General features: G+C 32.3%; 2 protein-coding genes across 3 annotated transcripts; one reads left to right on the top strand and one right to left on the bottom strand.

The window, feature by feature from the left end:
* Positions 1-803: 803 nt before the first annotated feature.
* On the bottom strand, positions 804-6,514 carry LOC140059986 (ataxin-3-like). Its single transcript, XM_072106000.1, has 8 exons — positions 6,467-6,514; positions 5,954-6,002; positions 5,563-5,678; positions 5,183-5,313; positions 3,099-3,253; positions 2,177-2,413; positions 1,528-1,597; positions 804-1,064 (listed from the first exon to the last, which is right to left on the bottom strand). Exons 1-8 carry the CDS (start codon positions 6,503-6,505, stop codon positions 899-901), a joined length of 963 nt encoding a protein of 320 aa, XP_071962101.1. The 5' UTR covers positions 6,506-6,514; the 3' UTR covers positions 804-898.
* Positions 6,515-6,837: 323 nt separating this feature from the next.
* On the top strand, positions 6,838-15,338 carry LOC140060548 (serine/threonine-protein kinase Nek2-like). Of its 2 annotated transcripts, XM_072106811.1 has the most exons (10): positions 6,838-6,899; positions 7,318-7,341; positions 8,427-8,531; positions 9,202-9,419; positions 9,918-10,155; positions 10,434-10,516; positions 10,636-10,762; positions 12,386-12,621; positions 13,377-13,450; positions 14,807-15,338. In XM_072106811.1, exons 3-10 carry the CDS (start codon positions 8,436-8,438, stop codon positions 15,028-15,030), a joined length of 1,296 nt encoding a protein of 431 aa, XP_071962912.1. In that variant the 5' UTR covers positions 6,838-6,899; positions 7,318-7,341; positions 8,427-8,435; the 3' UTR covers positions 15,031-15,338. The 2 variants fall into 2 exon arrangements, with proteins under 2 accessions (XP_071962912.1, XP_071962911.1); XM_072106810.1 differs by lacking the exon at positions 7,318-7,341 and having other exon boundaries at positions 6,849-6,899.
* Positions 15,339-16,880: the final 1,542 nt, after the last annotated feature.

Here is a 16,880-nt window from a genome sequence, read left to right as displayed (position 1 = left end):
TCCAGTTTTACTGCAACACTCCATTCCCTTTATAACAAACTAAGCTCTTCCCTTTGAAATGTAAATAAATGCATATAGCAACAATTGCTGAACACACGTTCCATTTACTGTGTTACAATGAAGCTGAATATTAATTTGATAGCTCTGTGGTAATACAATCAACTTGACCAGATTCTTTCTCAAACCCAGATTAGGGTTAGGGAGGGTTGGACTGCAGTGTCCTTTATTATTCAAATTCCTAATTTTTATGATATTTACTAGTTTCAAAACTAATACACAGTTGGCCAATATTTGAATACCTTTCGTCATGGTGTTGAATATATAGCTGGTGTATTTGAATTTAAAAAGGCACATTGTAATGATTTATTTAAGTAGTACATATACCATCTAGAGGTGGTAAGTACTTGAATTTTGTATATAATATAACCAATACATTTTGTTTTTCCCATCATAAAGTATATCTAGTAGCTATGCATTGTTATTAAAATATAATTATGCAATATTCATATACACCTGTTGGTGCTGTACAGCAAATAAAATACAGGTTTTAGTCATAATTAATATACACAGTAATAATAATAAATGCTCTTATCACAAAACAAATAGAGAATATATCATATCACATTTACGGTAAATGTTGGAATATGCTTTTGTTTATTTATTTAGGCAAATTGCCAAGGATAACCATAGGCGAATTCATTCACTATCCTTAGGTGGCAATCCTATCCTATAGTCTTGGCCTTTTTTGTAATTTGTAGCACCCCCCCCCCCCCCCCTCCTCCTCCTATTTTTTAGAAGTGGTTTCCTAATTAAAAGGAATATAATTAGATCATTTACACAAAATCAGCAACAAAAAAATCTGGATGCTTAGCTGACATAATATATTATTTTAGGTCGTCTAATTTGGTTTGCTCATTGATAGTTCAATGGCTGCTTGTAGCATGGCATCTTCAGACTCCTCATCCACAACATCATCTTTCTTTGGCGATTGATTTGTTTCTAAATTTTCTAAAATCTTTGAATCACTACTAGTTGATCCACTTGTTAAACTTTTATCTTGCTGTCTAAAATTTAGAGTTAAAACAAAAAATGTATCAAGGTTTAAATATTGGTACAGTACTGTAAATATATACCTATTGTTATATATTATATACCATGTAAATATCATTTGACTGGAAAATGGCAGGAGATGGCACCTCAAGATCCCCATACTTACATTTTAAAGAAATTCATCAAGGTTTAAATATTTGGTATATATATATTTTTTTTAAAACTATTTTGGCATAGTAATTTTAAATATTGGGTACATATCTTATTAAAAAACTCATAGTAATTTTAAATCTTATATCATGTAATGTGAATGAAATTTGGCAGGAAATGGCACCTCAAGATCCCCATTCAATAAATTTATCAAGGTTTAAATATATTGTATATTAAATACAGTATACTGTTTTGGCATAACAATTTGAAATATTATATGAAGGGAATTTTTTGCAGAACACGGCACCTCAAGATCATCATACTTACTTTTTAAAGAAATTCTCTCGCTTTTTCCTAAGCTCATCCACATCAGGAATTAAATCTGTTGGACTGTGTTCTATATATAAACAAAAAATAAATAAATTTATTAATTAGAATACCAAATTATTTGTGTACGTATTACTAATCCAGATTTGTAATGGAAAGGAGGCACTAACGATGTGAAAGTAGCTTTAAGAAGGATAGTGACTGAATTGCCTAGGTTATCATTGGGTATGTTGTTGCTGCCATAGTGTAATTTTTATATTGACGTGGCATTTCTGCTCAATTTTTGCTCTAAAATAACCGTTTAAATCCGAAATCGTTGGCATTACCCAAAAACGAAAATGGTCCTGGCAGTTAATTTAAAAGTTACTGCAGTGTGGTTGACTCAAGGTCAGCAGCTGTCAATAAAATAACCATTATTTTGTATTGCAGCGAAAGGTTGCACAGCAATAACCGGTTAAATTGCATTAAATTGAATGGGTGTTTGTAATAGTTATATTTACGTTTCCATTTAACCGGTTACTAAAAAATTGTCCTGTTTCTGTCCCATGAAATTGGGGTTAATTTATTCACACCGTTTTTAACCGGTTATTTTTATGCAGCAGAAACAGGACCTAATAAATATTTAATTTGCCTAAGTATTTAAACCGACCTCGTACACTGGTCTGTTGATCTTCTTGCGGATTTGTCAGATACTCTTTACTGGCTTCTAATGCTCGTTGTAGGTCATCTTCTGAGAATCCATCTGTACTCCTACCTTCTTTGGAATGTCCTTGACTTTTATCATTAACATACTTTGGTTTTGATCTTTGTACAGCTTTTACTAAATTTAATATATTATTTGCTTCACAATCGGGTAAATGTCCTCTTACTACAAATATTGAATAACCTGAAAAAGATTAATATAATATAATAATAATATAATAACCTAATTGATGTTACATCAATTTCCATTTGTACCAATCTGATTACGATCATTGCTCATGGCGCTGTGGACTTAAATGCTATACTTTCCCTCTAAGGGTCAATTCTTGCGCTCTCTCACCTGTCCACGATAGTGGCTGTGTGAGCTAGTACACAGGGGTACTCGTCTAAAAAAATGTACAGTAAAGGTCCTTTAAATTGTACACAAGCATTTTTGTACACTGGACCTATCCTAAAGCCTTGTCTACACTATCAAAATTTATGTATCAAAAAAGTTTGATGTGCCCATATATGGTAGTGCTATGCTTAAATATGGTAGTGATATGACATCATCATCGTCATCATATATGGGCACATCACATTTTTTTGACACATTAAGTTTGATAGTGCAGACAGGGCTTTAGGCTAATCCGAGAACCATGGAGCAAGCGAGTCCCGAACCCTTGCCATAAGGCTATGGATTACTTGTACGATTTTTTGGTAAGAATGGGGGAGACATGTAGTGCTATCCCTAGTACCATGCCATGATTAGTACTTATATACATTTTGCGGTATCAAATTAACCAAATCATAGTTAATATATATTACGGTATGTTTCTTTTATATTTTTTCTAACAGTAGTAAATTTTATAATTATAGCAAAGTCTTACCTTCATTTTTAAGTTGCGCTAAAAACATTGACAGATAAGTGTCACTTATTAATTCTGGTCCTGATAAAAGTGAATTTAAATTAAACCACTGTTGTCCTAGTTTTCTGATGGTCAACCAGTGGTCCTTGTAATTACAAATAAAACATCTTTCTTTCCTTAAAATAATAAAATATTGTTATTGCTTCACAAGATTAAAAGTAAGATGTGGTAATTAATATAGTGGCATTTATATCACATTTTTCAATTTGCATGTACCTAGCATTAGCAGAACCACGACTCCCTATTTAGCTGGTTGTCATTGTCTACACTATCAAACTTTATGTGAAAAAAAATGTGATGTTCACATATGGACATGATGATGTCATATCACTACCATATCTGGGCACATCACACTTTTTTTCCAAACTAGTTTAATAGTATTGACAGAGCTAAAGATGTATTGTCCCTTGAAACACAAAAAAAGAAAAAAAAAATATTCTAAATTTAAATTGGCCATATCAAAGTAATATTGAAGTTATTCACTTTAAGTCGAAAATTCGAGCCAAAAACAACAGTTTACGTAATTAACAGGTAAATTAATTAGATTACATTTCGTCTGAGAAATCGTCGCAAGCGAAAGTAAACAAAGATTTCAAACCATGAGTATGCATTATGCATGATGTTAATTAGGATTGTTTACAACTCATCACGGTTGAGAAGGTGTTTTCACACAGATCGCGAGGAAGTTTTATGATTATGCATACCGTATTTTCCGGAGTATAGGTCGACCCCAAGTATAAGTCGACCCCCAACTTTGGCCTAGAATATCGTTGTTTTGGTATGACCTGAATATAAGTCGACCCCCAAAATCGGCTAATAACACAACTTACTTTAAAGTTCAAAGAGGGCTAGAAATGTATGAAATGTGGTTATTTGTTTATATTATTAAAGTGTAGGCCTAATCAATATCGGACGGACGTAATGACGACGACTTCGCCGCCGTCTTCACCAGCCTATAATAAATGACAGCGATGTAGCGTTACTTGCCATCAGCGATGTTTTTCGCGTCACTCGAATAAATTAAAACGAGTTTTCCGTTAGGAGGCTTATTAATTGTACAGGCGAGTAGTTGTAAATCGCGTTATCTGTAAATGTACACGCGCCCGACTAAGGAGAATTTATTTTATGAATAGACATGCGCAGTAATTGTAATTACGAACAAACAAACAAACTGCGCATGTGTATAGATGAAAATATCGCGCAATAACAAACATGCTGCATGGACATTCCGACGTCTGTGGTGTGTGTTACGATGTTTTCGCGAGAGTGAATAAGAAGCATAAAGAAAACTATTTATTCTTAATTATCTTAAAAGCGTAATATTAACATCAAAATGAGTCATTGTGATATATTAATATTTTATTGATCAGTACTTGTTGGAGTTGTATTATTTTGTACAATGTAGGCCTAGGTATTAAATTGAAAACTTCTGTGAGTGATTGATGATAGGCCACTGACCTTGCTGGGCCTTGACAGCTGACGGCTTTTGAACATATTTTTTCGGCCTGATTTTTTTCAAAAATCGCATGGTCGGAGTATAAGTCGACCCCCCGATTTTGCAATTAAAATTTTCCCACAAAGTCTCGACCTATACTCCGGAAAATACGGTACAGAGTAGCCAAACAAGCGCATTGCATTATGGGATATGTTTTGATTGAAAACTTTGACTGGAAGTCAAAGTTATTTTTTGAACAAAAAAACATCTGTATTTCGGTTAAATTATTTTTTTTTTGACTAATTTTTGGTGAAAGTTAATAACTATTATGATACTTCAAAATGACCCACTTTTTTTCGAAATTAAAAAAAAAAATTTGGGGGGGGGGGGGGGGGGGGGAATTAGTCAAAGGGACAATACATCTTTAAGGGAGCTTTCGATTTCCAATAAGCAAACTTATGTTAATTCATTGTGCACATACTGGGATGTATTGCTCCCCACCCAGAACACAGTTTTTCTGGTTTCTAGGTCCAGGCGACGACCGACAACACATTGATTGACCTGACCTAGTTAGATCGTCGAAAATCTCTTTAATTAAAAAATAACTTACTCAGGACTAACTGTAGCACCTATAGCATCTCTACTTGCAAAAGGCATGATCTCAAGACCCCAGATTTTTAAAGCACCACTGATTACTTGAACAGAAAAATATCCACTATCATCCATGTTGCTAGATGGTTGCTAAGAAATGATAAACATAGACATCAATAATTAAATAATAATAATAATTTAATTGCTTGAAAGTTGGTACAAAAGTTGGTACATAATAATATCATCATCGTAAATTTATTTAAATTTATTATAAACAGAGTTCAGAGGGGTGTCTAGATCCTGGATTAATTTTCTAATCATTCCTCATATACAATTTTCCATTACGGTATATAACAAAATGGTGTCTTCTTAAAGGTATACTACTAGGTCTACCTGTACCTGTAGGAATTGTTGGTATTCTTGAGATGTGACATCTCCCTCTGCCATTCTCTCGCGTTCAGCTTCATCTAACTGTTGTGCAATATCTGCAAGATCCACGGCACTAAAATACTGTCCTAAAAATGACATTTAAAATTATTTTGTAAAATCCCTTACAATACAGCTCAATATAATACACATATTAAAAGATTCTCTAGTATACATACTACGCAAACCCTCGTAATTGGAGTAAATGATCCCGTCTCAAAAATTCATTTAAATACATGTGTAAACCTCGTAATACTAATTAGAGTAGGCCTAGATCTAGATGATCCCATCTCCACAATTTAATGTCGTAAACATTTAATATATTCTTATATTCTGATGAATTGTTTTTATTTGTTTTCCTTACCTTGTAAGAGTGAATTTAGGCAATGCTGTGCACATAAAGAACCTTCTTGCTGCAAGAGAAAGAAAACGTTAACGATGTGGTCATTTTTTTATTATTTATAATTATATTATAATTTGGCGCTACTCTACTGTTTTTCAAACCAAATAAATTAAATGCACAAAATAAAAAAAATGTAAGATCCAAATAAAGTACTATTAAACGCGAATTTAACATAATTATATGCTTTAAATTAACTAAATTACATTGTTTTATGCTAGCCATTGGCCGGTAGCGTCACCGCCAAACTGTCGGCCGGTACATACGCACCCAAACCACCACCGGGCCGGGCTGGGTACTTCCGTCCGATTACGACGAGTCTCACCTAGCCTGCTAGTAAGGCTTAGCACACTAATAATCAACATAATGCAGAGCAGACGTAAAGTTTTTAACAGAAAATGTGTATAAAGCAAATACATTTCAAAATATTAAATGTATTTGTTATGTTTAATTTATTTTAAGACTTTAATCAATTACTTTTTCGTGAAAGATCGAATCCATCGGATCGTCGTCCATGTTGTTTACAAAAACGAGATTTTGAGAATCATTTAGATTTAACCATTTACAAAAAGGGACCGACTTTATTTTCTGTATGACAAACATTAGTAAAATATATTACTGGTACATTAATAATCATTTATTTCAATGAATTACTAAATTGAGTAATGTGAAATGTATAAAATATTTTTAATTTACAAAATTACAATTTTTAATCATCTGAAATTATTTCATCATTTTCTTTTTGAAGTACAACAGTCTAATAAACCTTGACCTATATTTGTATCCAATAGAAATCGCCTTATGAAATTCAAGTAACCAATAAGAATCAAGAAGAAATGCGGCATCTTTAAAAGCCGGAATTTCTTTATGAAAACAATTTCTGTTTAATGTAGAAAAGCTATTTATGTTGGTGAGTTTTTGGGTTAATTTACATGTTATGAAAGTGTTAACTAAATCAATGTTTGCCTAAATATTTTAGTATACAAACTAGTTGATTGATAAATCACTAACAAATTAGTATTTTTTGATTGATTTAGTAACAGAAAATCATGTTTGAACGTAGCTCCTAGCTAGAGGCCTAGCTAGCTAGGTAGTCTCTCCGCTAGTCTACTACTTAGTAGTACTACTACTACTCCTAGCCTAGGCTAGGCCTAGCGGTGTGTGACCGAAACGGCCGTCAACATTTTCTGATATAGGCCTATGGCCAAGTATTAGAAAGAGGCTAGGTTTTAGCCTAGGCTAGCCTGAATGCCGGTCATTTAGGTATAAAAGCTAGGACAGGTATTGCCAGGCCCAGGAATCATCACATCATTTTTTTTTATTTTCAGATTTGGACCTAAAAGTACACTACAGTAAGTATAGCCTAAATATGGATTTTTGGATGGAAATAATCCAATATCATTCTACCTACATACTCTCTTAATATTTCATAGTCATAGAATAATATCTTTATTTGTCCATTAAAAAGAGATTTCCTTTGGAAAAACTGGTAATGTATGCATATCATCATAAAAATATAGAAATAAAAAAGTAAAAATACACAGAAACAACAAACAAATTTTACAACACAGAAACAACACAATTCTCTAATAAAAGATTAAAAATCACTTATAATAACTAGAAAGACACTCCAAGAGTGCATACCTCCGCCTACTGTAAAATTCTCCTACATAAGATTTCTCTGGTAAAAAAGAAATATATATATATATATTTGTCTGTGTCTTAATGCTGTTTGTGATTTAGGCTAATTTCACAACAAGCATGTGTATGCGAGTTTGGTGTAATGGTTATGTAACAAGCCTTTCAATTAACAATAGCTTCAGTTGACTAACAATAGAACAGCAACGTGAAAATCAAACGAGTGAATTTGAAAAGAAATAGGTTTTTTAAACTACTCGCATCAAAAAAACGTGCACATTAAATCAAATTATGTTTTAAATTTACAAATCACAAATTAAACCTCTTGCCTCTTATATAAAAATGAAGTTTTTTGGACAAGGTAGTTCTCGAGAAAATGCAATTTTAGTTTATTTGTTACTTTAAGACTGCTCACCGGCTTTTGGAAAATTCTGTCCTATCTTTTAACACTAGCAGGTCTGAACAGTATACCGAAAAAGTGGTCCAGAATTGGGACCATGGTCCCAAATGGTCCCAAAATTTAATGGAATGGTCCTTGACCACATATCTATCCGTATATTCATTTTGGTAAAGATCTTGTAATTACTTTTTGAGTAATCCTGCTAACAAACAAACACACGCTACCGATTACCTATACCTCCTTGGCGGAGGTAAATTATTCAATTTTACACTACATTATATTTAGTTTAAAAATGGTAAAATTGTGAATTTTGCTGGAAACTTTATCTGCCATCATTTTTCTTTGCCAATTCATTATATTGCTGTATTTTCAAACCTTTTGTCATTTTAAATGTTTCAGATTGTAACAATGCCTTCAAGACTGGAAGATTATGAAATACTATACAAGATTGGCAGCGGCTCATATGGTACCTGTAAGAAAATACGACGAAAAGCAGATGGAAAGGTTGTAATGATGTATTAATATTTTATGAATGCTTTTTTTCTAACACTACAGCATGACATTGCGAAACGCAAGCACTGCCTATTCAGCCATCTAACCGGCTTACAATACACCGATATCATAACATACAGGAGAGCTATTTAGCCTGGAGGGATTTTATCTCCGACTAGGCATAGATGCAGCCAGTTTTAGAAATTAATATATATATATTAAAATATCGAGAAATAACATTAACATGTGTATATATATATATATACAGTACAATGAAACAAATTTCTTTCTATAGAACCCTATTAAAATGAGACGTTGAAGACCCTACTGTACAAAGTCTGTCCTCAATAGTGATCCCCATGAATATGGTTTACCATATGGTGTTAAAATATTGCAGAAAATTCAATTCACTGGAAAAGTGTCACCTTAATAGATCCCAAAGGACCAGTTAGTTTGTATAGATTTTTGTATGTCACACCTTGATAATTGTTGACTGGATGCAATAGTAAAAGACCAGTTAGTTTGTATAGATTTTTGTATGTCACACCTTGATAATTGTTGACTGGATGCAATAGTAAAAGACCAGTTAGTTTGTATAGATTTTTGTATGTCACACCTTGATAATTGTTGACTGGATGCAATAGTAAAAGGACTAAATAGATTTTCAAAAACAAATTAATAGATTTTGCTATGGAAGGAGATGGATTATGGAACCATGTCAGAAACGGAAAAGCAGATGCTTGTGTCAGAGGTCAACCTATTGAGAGAGTTAAAACACCAGCACATTGTTCGTTACTATGATCGAATAGTTGATCGAAGTAAATCTACCATCTACATTGTAATGGAATTTTGTGAGGGTGGAGATTTATCATCACTGATTTCAAGACGTAAAAAAGACAGGTAAATATTGTTGTACAGTACTTTGTTTTGTCATAATTAGCGCACCATATTAGTTTTTATGTTGTGTGGCATGCCATTAACAGGGTTTTGTTTTTTTTAAATTGTTGTGCAACACAATAAGACTACAGATTTATCATGGTATCCATTTATCATATCACTGATTTCCAAGATGTAAAAAAGGCAGGTAAGTATTATGACTAAACCAATAAGTACGAGTTTTTATGTTGCCATGCCATACCCATGATTTTGAAATTATTGTGCAACACGAGAGGACTACATTTTACGTGATGGGAAGTGTACTGTTCATAAACTGTTCCTGCGACCAAAATCTGAGCGGCTGATGTGTTCAAACTCTGACCTTGTATATCATTATTTTATTGCATTGTGCGTTATTATCTTTTATAAATAAATAAATGTTTTGAAACTTGAAAACCATAAAATTTTTTCTTATTAAATATTATTTTTTAAATCTGTTAAATTATTAACTGTATTTTTTAGGAAATATCTGGATGAGGATTTTGTTTGGAAAATACTTTCGCAAATCACATCAGCTTTGCAAGAATGTCATAGACGAGGTTCTGGCCGAGCAATCCTACACAGAGATCTGAAACCAGCCAATGTGTTTCTTGATGCTAACCATAACGTCAAGTTAGGCGACTTTGGATTGGCTCGTGTTCTGTCACATGATACTAGTTTTGCGAAAACATTTGTTGGCACACCATACTACATGTCGCCAGTGAGTTAGGATATTTCATGGCTTGTTTTGTGTGCGTTTAAGCGATTAGAATCTTTAATTGGATGTTACTGACTGTATTTCAAAGACATTGACTAAATATTCATTACACTAATTTAATAGCTTTAAGTTCTGTCAACACTATCAAACTTTATGTGACAAAAAAGTGATGTGCCCATGATGGATGTCATATCACTACCATATTTGTGAACATCACACTTTTTGGTCAAACTAGTTTGATAGTGTAGACAGAGGTTTAAAGCAATTTATTGTGTTTTCAGGAACAAATGAATCACCAATCTTATAATGAGAAATCAGACATTTGGTCTCTTGGTTGTCTCATCCATGAGCTCTGTGCTCTCAGGTTAGTAATAAATATCATATGGTAAACTAGTTTGACATAAAAAGTGTGATGTGCCCAAATATGTTAGTGATATGTCCATATATTGGCACATGAATGATATGAATTTTTTATCTTTTCAGCCCACCATTTACTGCTAATAATCAAAAGGCACTTTCAGTTAAAATCAAAGAAGGAACGTTTAAGAGAATTCCCCACCAGTATAGCAGTGACCTGAACATACTTATAACACAAATGTTAAAAGTGAATGTAAGTTGTTTGTTTTATTGAAAGACAAAGATACATGAGAGTCAATTTTTGTGAATCTCCTATCTTATAACATTATGTAGCACTACTTTTAAAAAACTTAATTCATGACACTTGTTCTGCTTAACCACATATTAAATGTTGTTGCTTAAGTTTATATAGTTCATTTTATTTGTCCATACGAAAATTTCTGTGACATACAATTGCTCAAAGTTAAAAGGTTAATACAATAAAAACTAGAAAGCCACTCCGAGAGTGCATACCTCCGCCTATTGTAAAATTCTCCTACATAAGATTTCTCCGGTAAATATATATATATATATATATATGTGTCTTAATGCTGTTTGTGATTTAGGCTAATTTCACTACAAGCGTGTGTATGCAAGTTTGGTGTAATGGTTATGTAACAAGCCTTTCAATTAACAATAGCTTCAGTTGACAACAATAGAACAGCAACGCGAAAATCAAACGAGTGAATTTGAAAAGAAATAGGTTTTTAAACTACTCACATCAAAAAACTTTAGCACATTAAATCAAATTATGTTTTAAAATTACAAATCACAAATTATAACTCTTGCCTCTTGTACAAAAATGAAGTTTTTTGGACAAGTAGTTCTCGAGAAAATGCAATTTCAGTTTACTTGTTACATATCTTTTAACACTAGCAGGTCGGAAAAGTATACTCAAAAAGTGGTCCAGAATTGGGACCATGGTCCCAAAATTTAATGGAATGGTCCTTGAACACATATCTATCTGTATATTCATTTTGGTAAAGATTTTGTAATTACTTTTTGTGTAATCCTGCTAACAAACAAACACACACTACCGATTACATATACCTCCTTGGCGGAGGTAAATTACATAGCAACAAAATTCAACGACTTAACAACGGTTATTAAAATGAATTGAGGAAGCGTTTTTTTCTACAATGTGTAGCCCTCATCTTTCATTATGGCAATGACCTTATAGATTTTGACGTTACAAACATCATCAAATCCAATGATCTGTTTAGTTATTCTGCACGCCTTATTTACTAAACATTGAACATTCTTTAGGTCTCATTTCTTTTTTTAACTACTGAACCTTTTCAGACAACCATAAACTTAGAGTAGACACTTTCTTCTATAACAATAGAATTGTTACAGAGCTACCCTTTCAACATAGCACCTCCCATTTTCAGTGAAAGTGAATAACTTAACTAAAAAAATGTTTGATTTTATTTATCTTAGTGTAAAGTGTGTTTTGAAGGAAAATACATCTTTAAAGATGTATTGTCCCCGTGAAAAAATAATTATTATAAAAATTGTTGTTGAATATGCATTTTAATTAATGTCTCATAATAGTTATCTACTTTGACATTAGAAATTTATTTCCATAAAAAAACTGTAATAAGCAAAAAATGTCAAATTGGCTGCAAGTCAATGGGTTTTTTGGTTGAATTTAACTATTTATTTTGTCATTTTTAAGTGAAAACATTAAAAAATGAAAAATCAGGGGTTTTTTTCTACGAAAGATAACTTTATTAAAACTACAAAATAACCTATTCAAAATCTGATTTAATTAATCTTTATTTTTCATGTTTTTGGGAGACATTAAAATCTTTAAACAAAAAGTATTTTATTACAGTCCATCCTTAGGCCAACTATTGAAGAAATTCTAAAACATCCACGATTAAGAAAGGATAATGAAAGAAGATCATCAACACAACTAGATTTACAACAGCAACAAGATGAGTTGTTAACATTGAGAGAAAAACAGATCGAGGAACGAGAAAGAAAATTGGATCAGCGTGAACGAGAACTGGAAACGAAAGAAAAGACACTCAATATCCGAGAAAAGTTAATAGATGAAAAATTTGAAAGGTGATTACTTTGTCTCTCTTAAACTTATGTCTACATTAACAAACTGGTTTGACAAAAAAGTGTGATGTGCTCAAATATGGTAGTGATCTGTCCAAATATGGTATGAAATCATCATGTCCATATACAGGCATATTTTGTTGTCATAAAGTTTGATAGTGTAGACAGAGCTTTCAACTCCGTCTACACTATCAAACTTTATGTGACAAAAACAAAATATCACTACCATATTTGGGCACATCACTTTTTTTTTTGTCAAACTAGTTTGTTAGTGTAGACAGAGCTTTAAACTTAGTCTACACTATCAAACTTTATGTATCGCATAAAGTTTGATTGTGTAAACAGAGCTTTAAACTATATGTACACTATCAAACTTTATGTATCGCATAAAGTTTGATAGTGTAAACAGAGCTTTAAACTATGTGTACACTATCAAACTTTATATGACAAAAGTAATGTTCCATATTATGGACACGATGTCATAACACTGTTGATTCGTCTATTTGTTATTTAAATATTTTTATATAGTTTATTTTATATCATTGTTGTTACTTTGGGAGTACGGAACCTGAACTCTTGTTATAGTGATTAGGTTCACTTTTAGGTTCCTGTCTACTCCCTTAGTTTCTGTGTTTTTGTTTGTTTGTAACTGGTTTTTGGCAATAAATAATAATAATAATAATAATAATAACACTACCATATTTGAGTGCATCACACAAATATTATACGTTATTAATGCATCTATTATTTCTTTGTAGAGCTGAAGCCATGTTTAAACAATGCCAGGTTCTGAAGACGAACATCCGGGTACACGAACTCAAATCTGAAAAAGGTATTGGTTATAAAGCGTTTGTTGGCGAACATTATTCAAAGGTTGACAAAATACGCCAACTTCCTCCACTACCTGTATATCCACTAACCAACAACAACTCCAAGTATGTTTAGCCTCAATCAATTCCCAGCAAATTAAAACGCAAGCATATCATTCTCCGTTTGTGGGGTATCCAGACTTTATAAAAGACAAGACCGGGAGTGCCAAGACATATCATTGCTTATAAAGTAGAAACAATGTTGGACTCGAGAATTATCTATTTAATTTCCATGTATTAGGGCAGCAAAATAATGAACAATAAGTCCATTTGCAGAAAATATGTATTCAAATTTGTATATAGAGTACCCTCTAGGTATAGGCCTATACCCTCATCTTATCAAATTTGTATAGAGAGTACAGTACCCTCAAAGTATATACCCTCATACTAATCTTATGGAAATTCAACCAATGTATATCATTAAAACATACTGTTTCGTGGAAATGTACCCTTAAAACCTTGTTTACAGTTTTTAGAACCCTAGGGTCATTCACACAAATTTGAATATAAAAATTACTCTTACATGCAGTGAGCTAGTTTTGAAAATTTAAGAAATTGCAATTGGAAAAAAAATGTATTTCAGTACAGAATTTATTTTTACAGTATATTGTTAATATCATGTCATACCAATTTCTTTTTAAATATTTAATTTATAATTTAATGGAAACATACAGTATATGAACAATCAATTCAAAAGTATATTTATATGTTTGTTATATCATGTCACAAGTTATTAGTAGTAGTACAGTAGTAGTCCAGATATTTATATAGATTGTATTTAATAGTATTTATTTATAACAAAATGTAACTATGTATTGTCTAATAAATGTGAATTCAATTATTATATAATATTTAGTGGCATGTGGTTTTAATATAAATTGATGTCTTCATAAAAGTTTGTTGCAATAATTTATTTTTTTTTCAAAACCGTTTATCTTTCTATCATTTGATGATATTCATTAGATATTCGTCAGCTGTAAGGAAGCAGACTGCTTCCTTACAGCTGACGAAATTGGTTGGTATAAGTTAAGGAAATGCTGTGGGTACAGACCAATTATTTGATTTCAATCCCCTTATACAAGCCCCATTACTTAAAGACGACCAGTTTGTCTCATAGCTAATCTGTAGGACATTTTCAGAAGCTTGGCATATTGAATTGCACTGTATTACTTTACTCAATATAGAGAGCGTACCAAGACACCATTTTCCTCAATACCATTCTAGCCGTACAATATAGCAACACTACAACACACAAGATTAACTCACACCTTTTGTTTTTATTCGAACGTTTATATTTTTTATTTCTATTCATCACTTAGTGTTTTCAGACGAAATGCATCCAAGCAGGGTGTTGAAGACAAAGGAATCGCCCAAGAAAGTTCACTTTAAAATGCCAGGCAAAGAAAATGAAGTGAACGGTGGTATAGCAATGTCAAAAGCACTCAAAGAACGACTGGAAAAGGCAAACAAAAGGACAGAAGCTCTGCGGAAACTAGAATCCGTTTCAAAGTTAAAGAGTAAAAGATTATTAGCAATGAGATAGGGAGAAAACGACATTGTATCATAATAAAATGAAACTGCTGACAACATTTTGATAAACAACCTATTTTATTAACATTATTACACAATGTGTTTGCAAAATCATGTTTTATGTTATCATTTTTAAGGAATAAATGTTTGGATGTTACTAGTAGAATCAGTTCTATTAAATCAGATTCTTAACAAAAAATATGTAACATATTTAATAACAATCATAATTGTAATATCTGGTATACATTTTTTTATACAGTGCATAGTTGAGGGATTTAAATACAGCAGATGTATTATATTTTTAAATAAAATTATGTGATTTCTATAACTGGTTGTTTTTGATATTGTTTAATCTGTTTGTTTCTTTCACATTGTGAAATATGGGTGAATTTGAGCTGTCTACATCTAGAGCAAAATGTTGCAATGCATTTTCTATTGTTCCACAGGTATTAAGCCATACTGATAATACTTGAAACTTGTATTGTAAAATCCAAGTAATGAATCACTTGCAAAACTGTTAAATTAAAGGACAAATCTTGCTGTCAAAAGTCAAATCAACTACCATGTGATCTAAATTGAAAACCATCCTTACTGTAGACTTTCTTTCATGTTAATAATAGCTCCACATCAAAAAATGAAATCTAGATCAGTTTCCAACTCAAAAGATAATTGGCAGTTATTTTGTTGGCTGTTGGAACATACTTGATATATAACATTCTTAATAATTCATTTAATCCGTCGCCATCTTATTCTGTAAACTGCACTATTTATTAACAGTAGTCTTATTTCTATCAATGACAATTTTATTTTGACTTCCAAGGGTCTGTTTCGTTAGGTCCCAGTTCTCGTTTGAATAATTGTGTGCGGTTTTTCCATCCGCTTAAATCTCGCGCCGCCTTCTGATCCATTAAATATCCAAAGTAAACGAATGTTGGGAATATAAATAGATACCCATAGTTTTGAATTAGCCTGAGTACCATTTTGAAAATCTGAAAAGGTTAAAAACAAACAACCAATAAATACATAATGTACAATAAAAATGTGCATGAGTGCGGCTGACGAGAACCATATACTGTAATCTATGTCTTAAGGCAAACTTGGGCAGCATCGTACGACATGTTTAATGTCCTGAGGACCTAAAAAAATACACCTGACAATACTATTGTCAATAAAATAGACGACTCGTCTCGATTCAACTCCGACATCACCGCCAAGTCAAGACGTTTCTTGCGGGGCTCCTCAAACGATGCTGTCTGAGTTGGCCTTTAGTGCTACAGCAAATAATATATTATTAGATTACAGTTTTGAAGGAAATTGTGCGCTTTCATGCAAGACCATATGTTATGCATATAGGCCTATATAAAACAATTATTAATATCTGTATTTAACAATGAATGAGTATTAATATTACTGTATTGGCATAAAAAATACTTGAGAAATATCCATCAAATATAAGAGAAGCCTCTATTAATATTTAAGAAGTTTCTGATATAGGGCCTAGGCCTGGCCTATAATATAATAATTAATATTGTTAATAAAGGCTTCAATTCAGATCTATTCGGATTTCCATTAAATTCAACAACAACAAGACGAAACGACTCTGGAAAACACTGTGGTCATACCTGGCCGGTGGTGTACCTAGCCAGCCTATATAGCTAGCCTCTGTAGGCCTAGCCTAGTACTAGGCTCGGCCTAGCTAGTAGGCTAGTCTAGCTATCCTAAGAACATGCATCTAATTTCTTTTAATACATATAACTATAACAACTTAAGTATTTAAATTTGAAGCATAAACACAACCTTACAAACACAGGATATGTGTACTAATCTCCTCGCTTTTCAACACAAAAATTAAGAATTATGAAG

Source organism: Antedon mediterranea, chromosome 10 (assembly GCF_964355755.1).
Source record: "Antedon mediterranea chromosome 10, ecAntMedi1.1, whole genome shotgun sequence".
NCBI classification, from domain to species: Eukaryota; Metazoa; Echinodermata; class Crinoidea; order Comatulida; family Antedonidae; genus Antedon; species Antedon mediterranea.
The sequence above is the reverse complement of the archived record's forward strand: the minus strand, read 5'-3'. Positions and strand labels throughout refer to the sequence as shown.

Coding starts and splice junctions, on each gene's coding strand:
- LOC140059986 (XM_072106000.1), bottom strand. CDS start 6,505: ATGGACGACGATCCGATGGATTCGATCTTTCACGAAAAA. Junction 6,003..6,466: donor ATTCGATCTTTCACGAAAAA/GTAATTGATTAA, acceptor TTTCTCTTGCAG/CAAGAAGGTTCTTTATGTGC. Junction 3,254..5,182: donor GGTGCTACAGTTAGTCCTGA/GTAAGTTATTTT, acceptor TATTATTTTAAG/GAAAGAAAGATGTTTTATTT.
- LOC140060548 (XM_072106810.1), top strand. Junction 9,420..9,917: donor TCAAGACGTAAAAAAGACAG/GTAAATATTGTT, acceptor TGTATTTTTTAG/GAAATATCTGGATGAGGATT. Junction 10,156..10,433: donor CACCATACTACATGTCGCCA/GTGAGTTAGGAT, acceptor TTGTGTTTTCAG/GAACAAATGAATCACCAATC.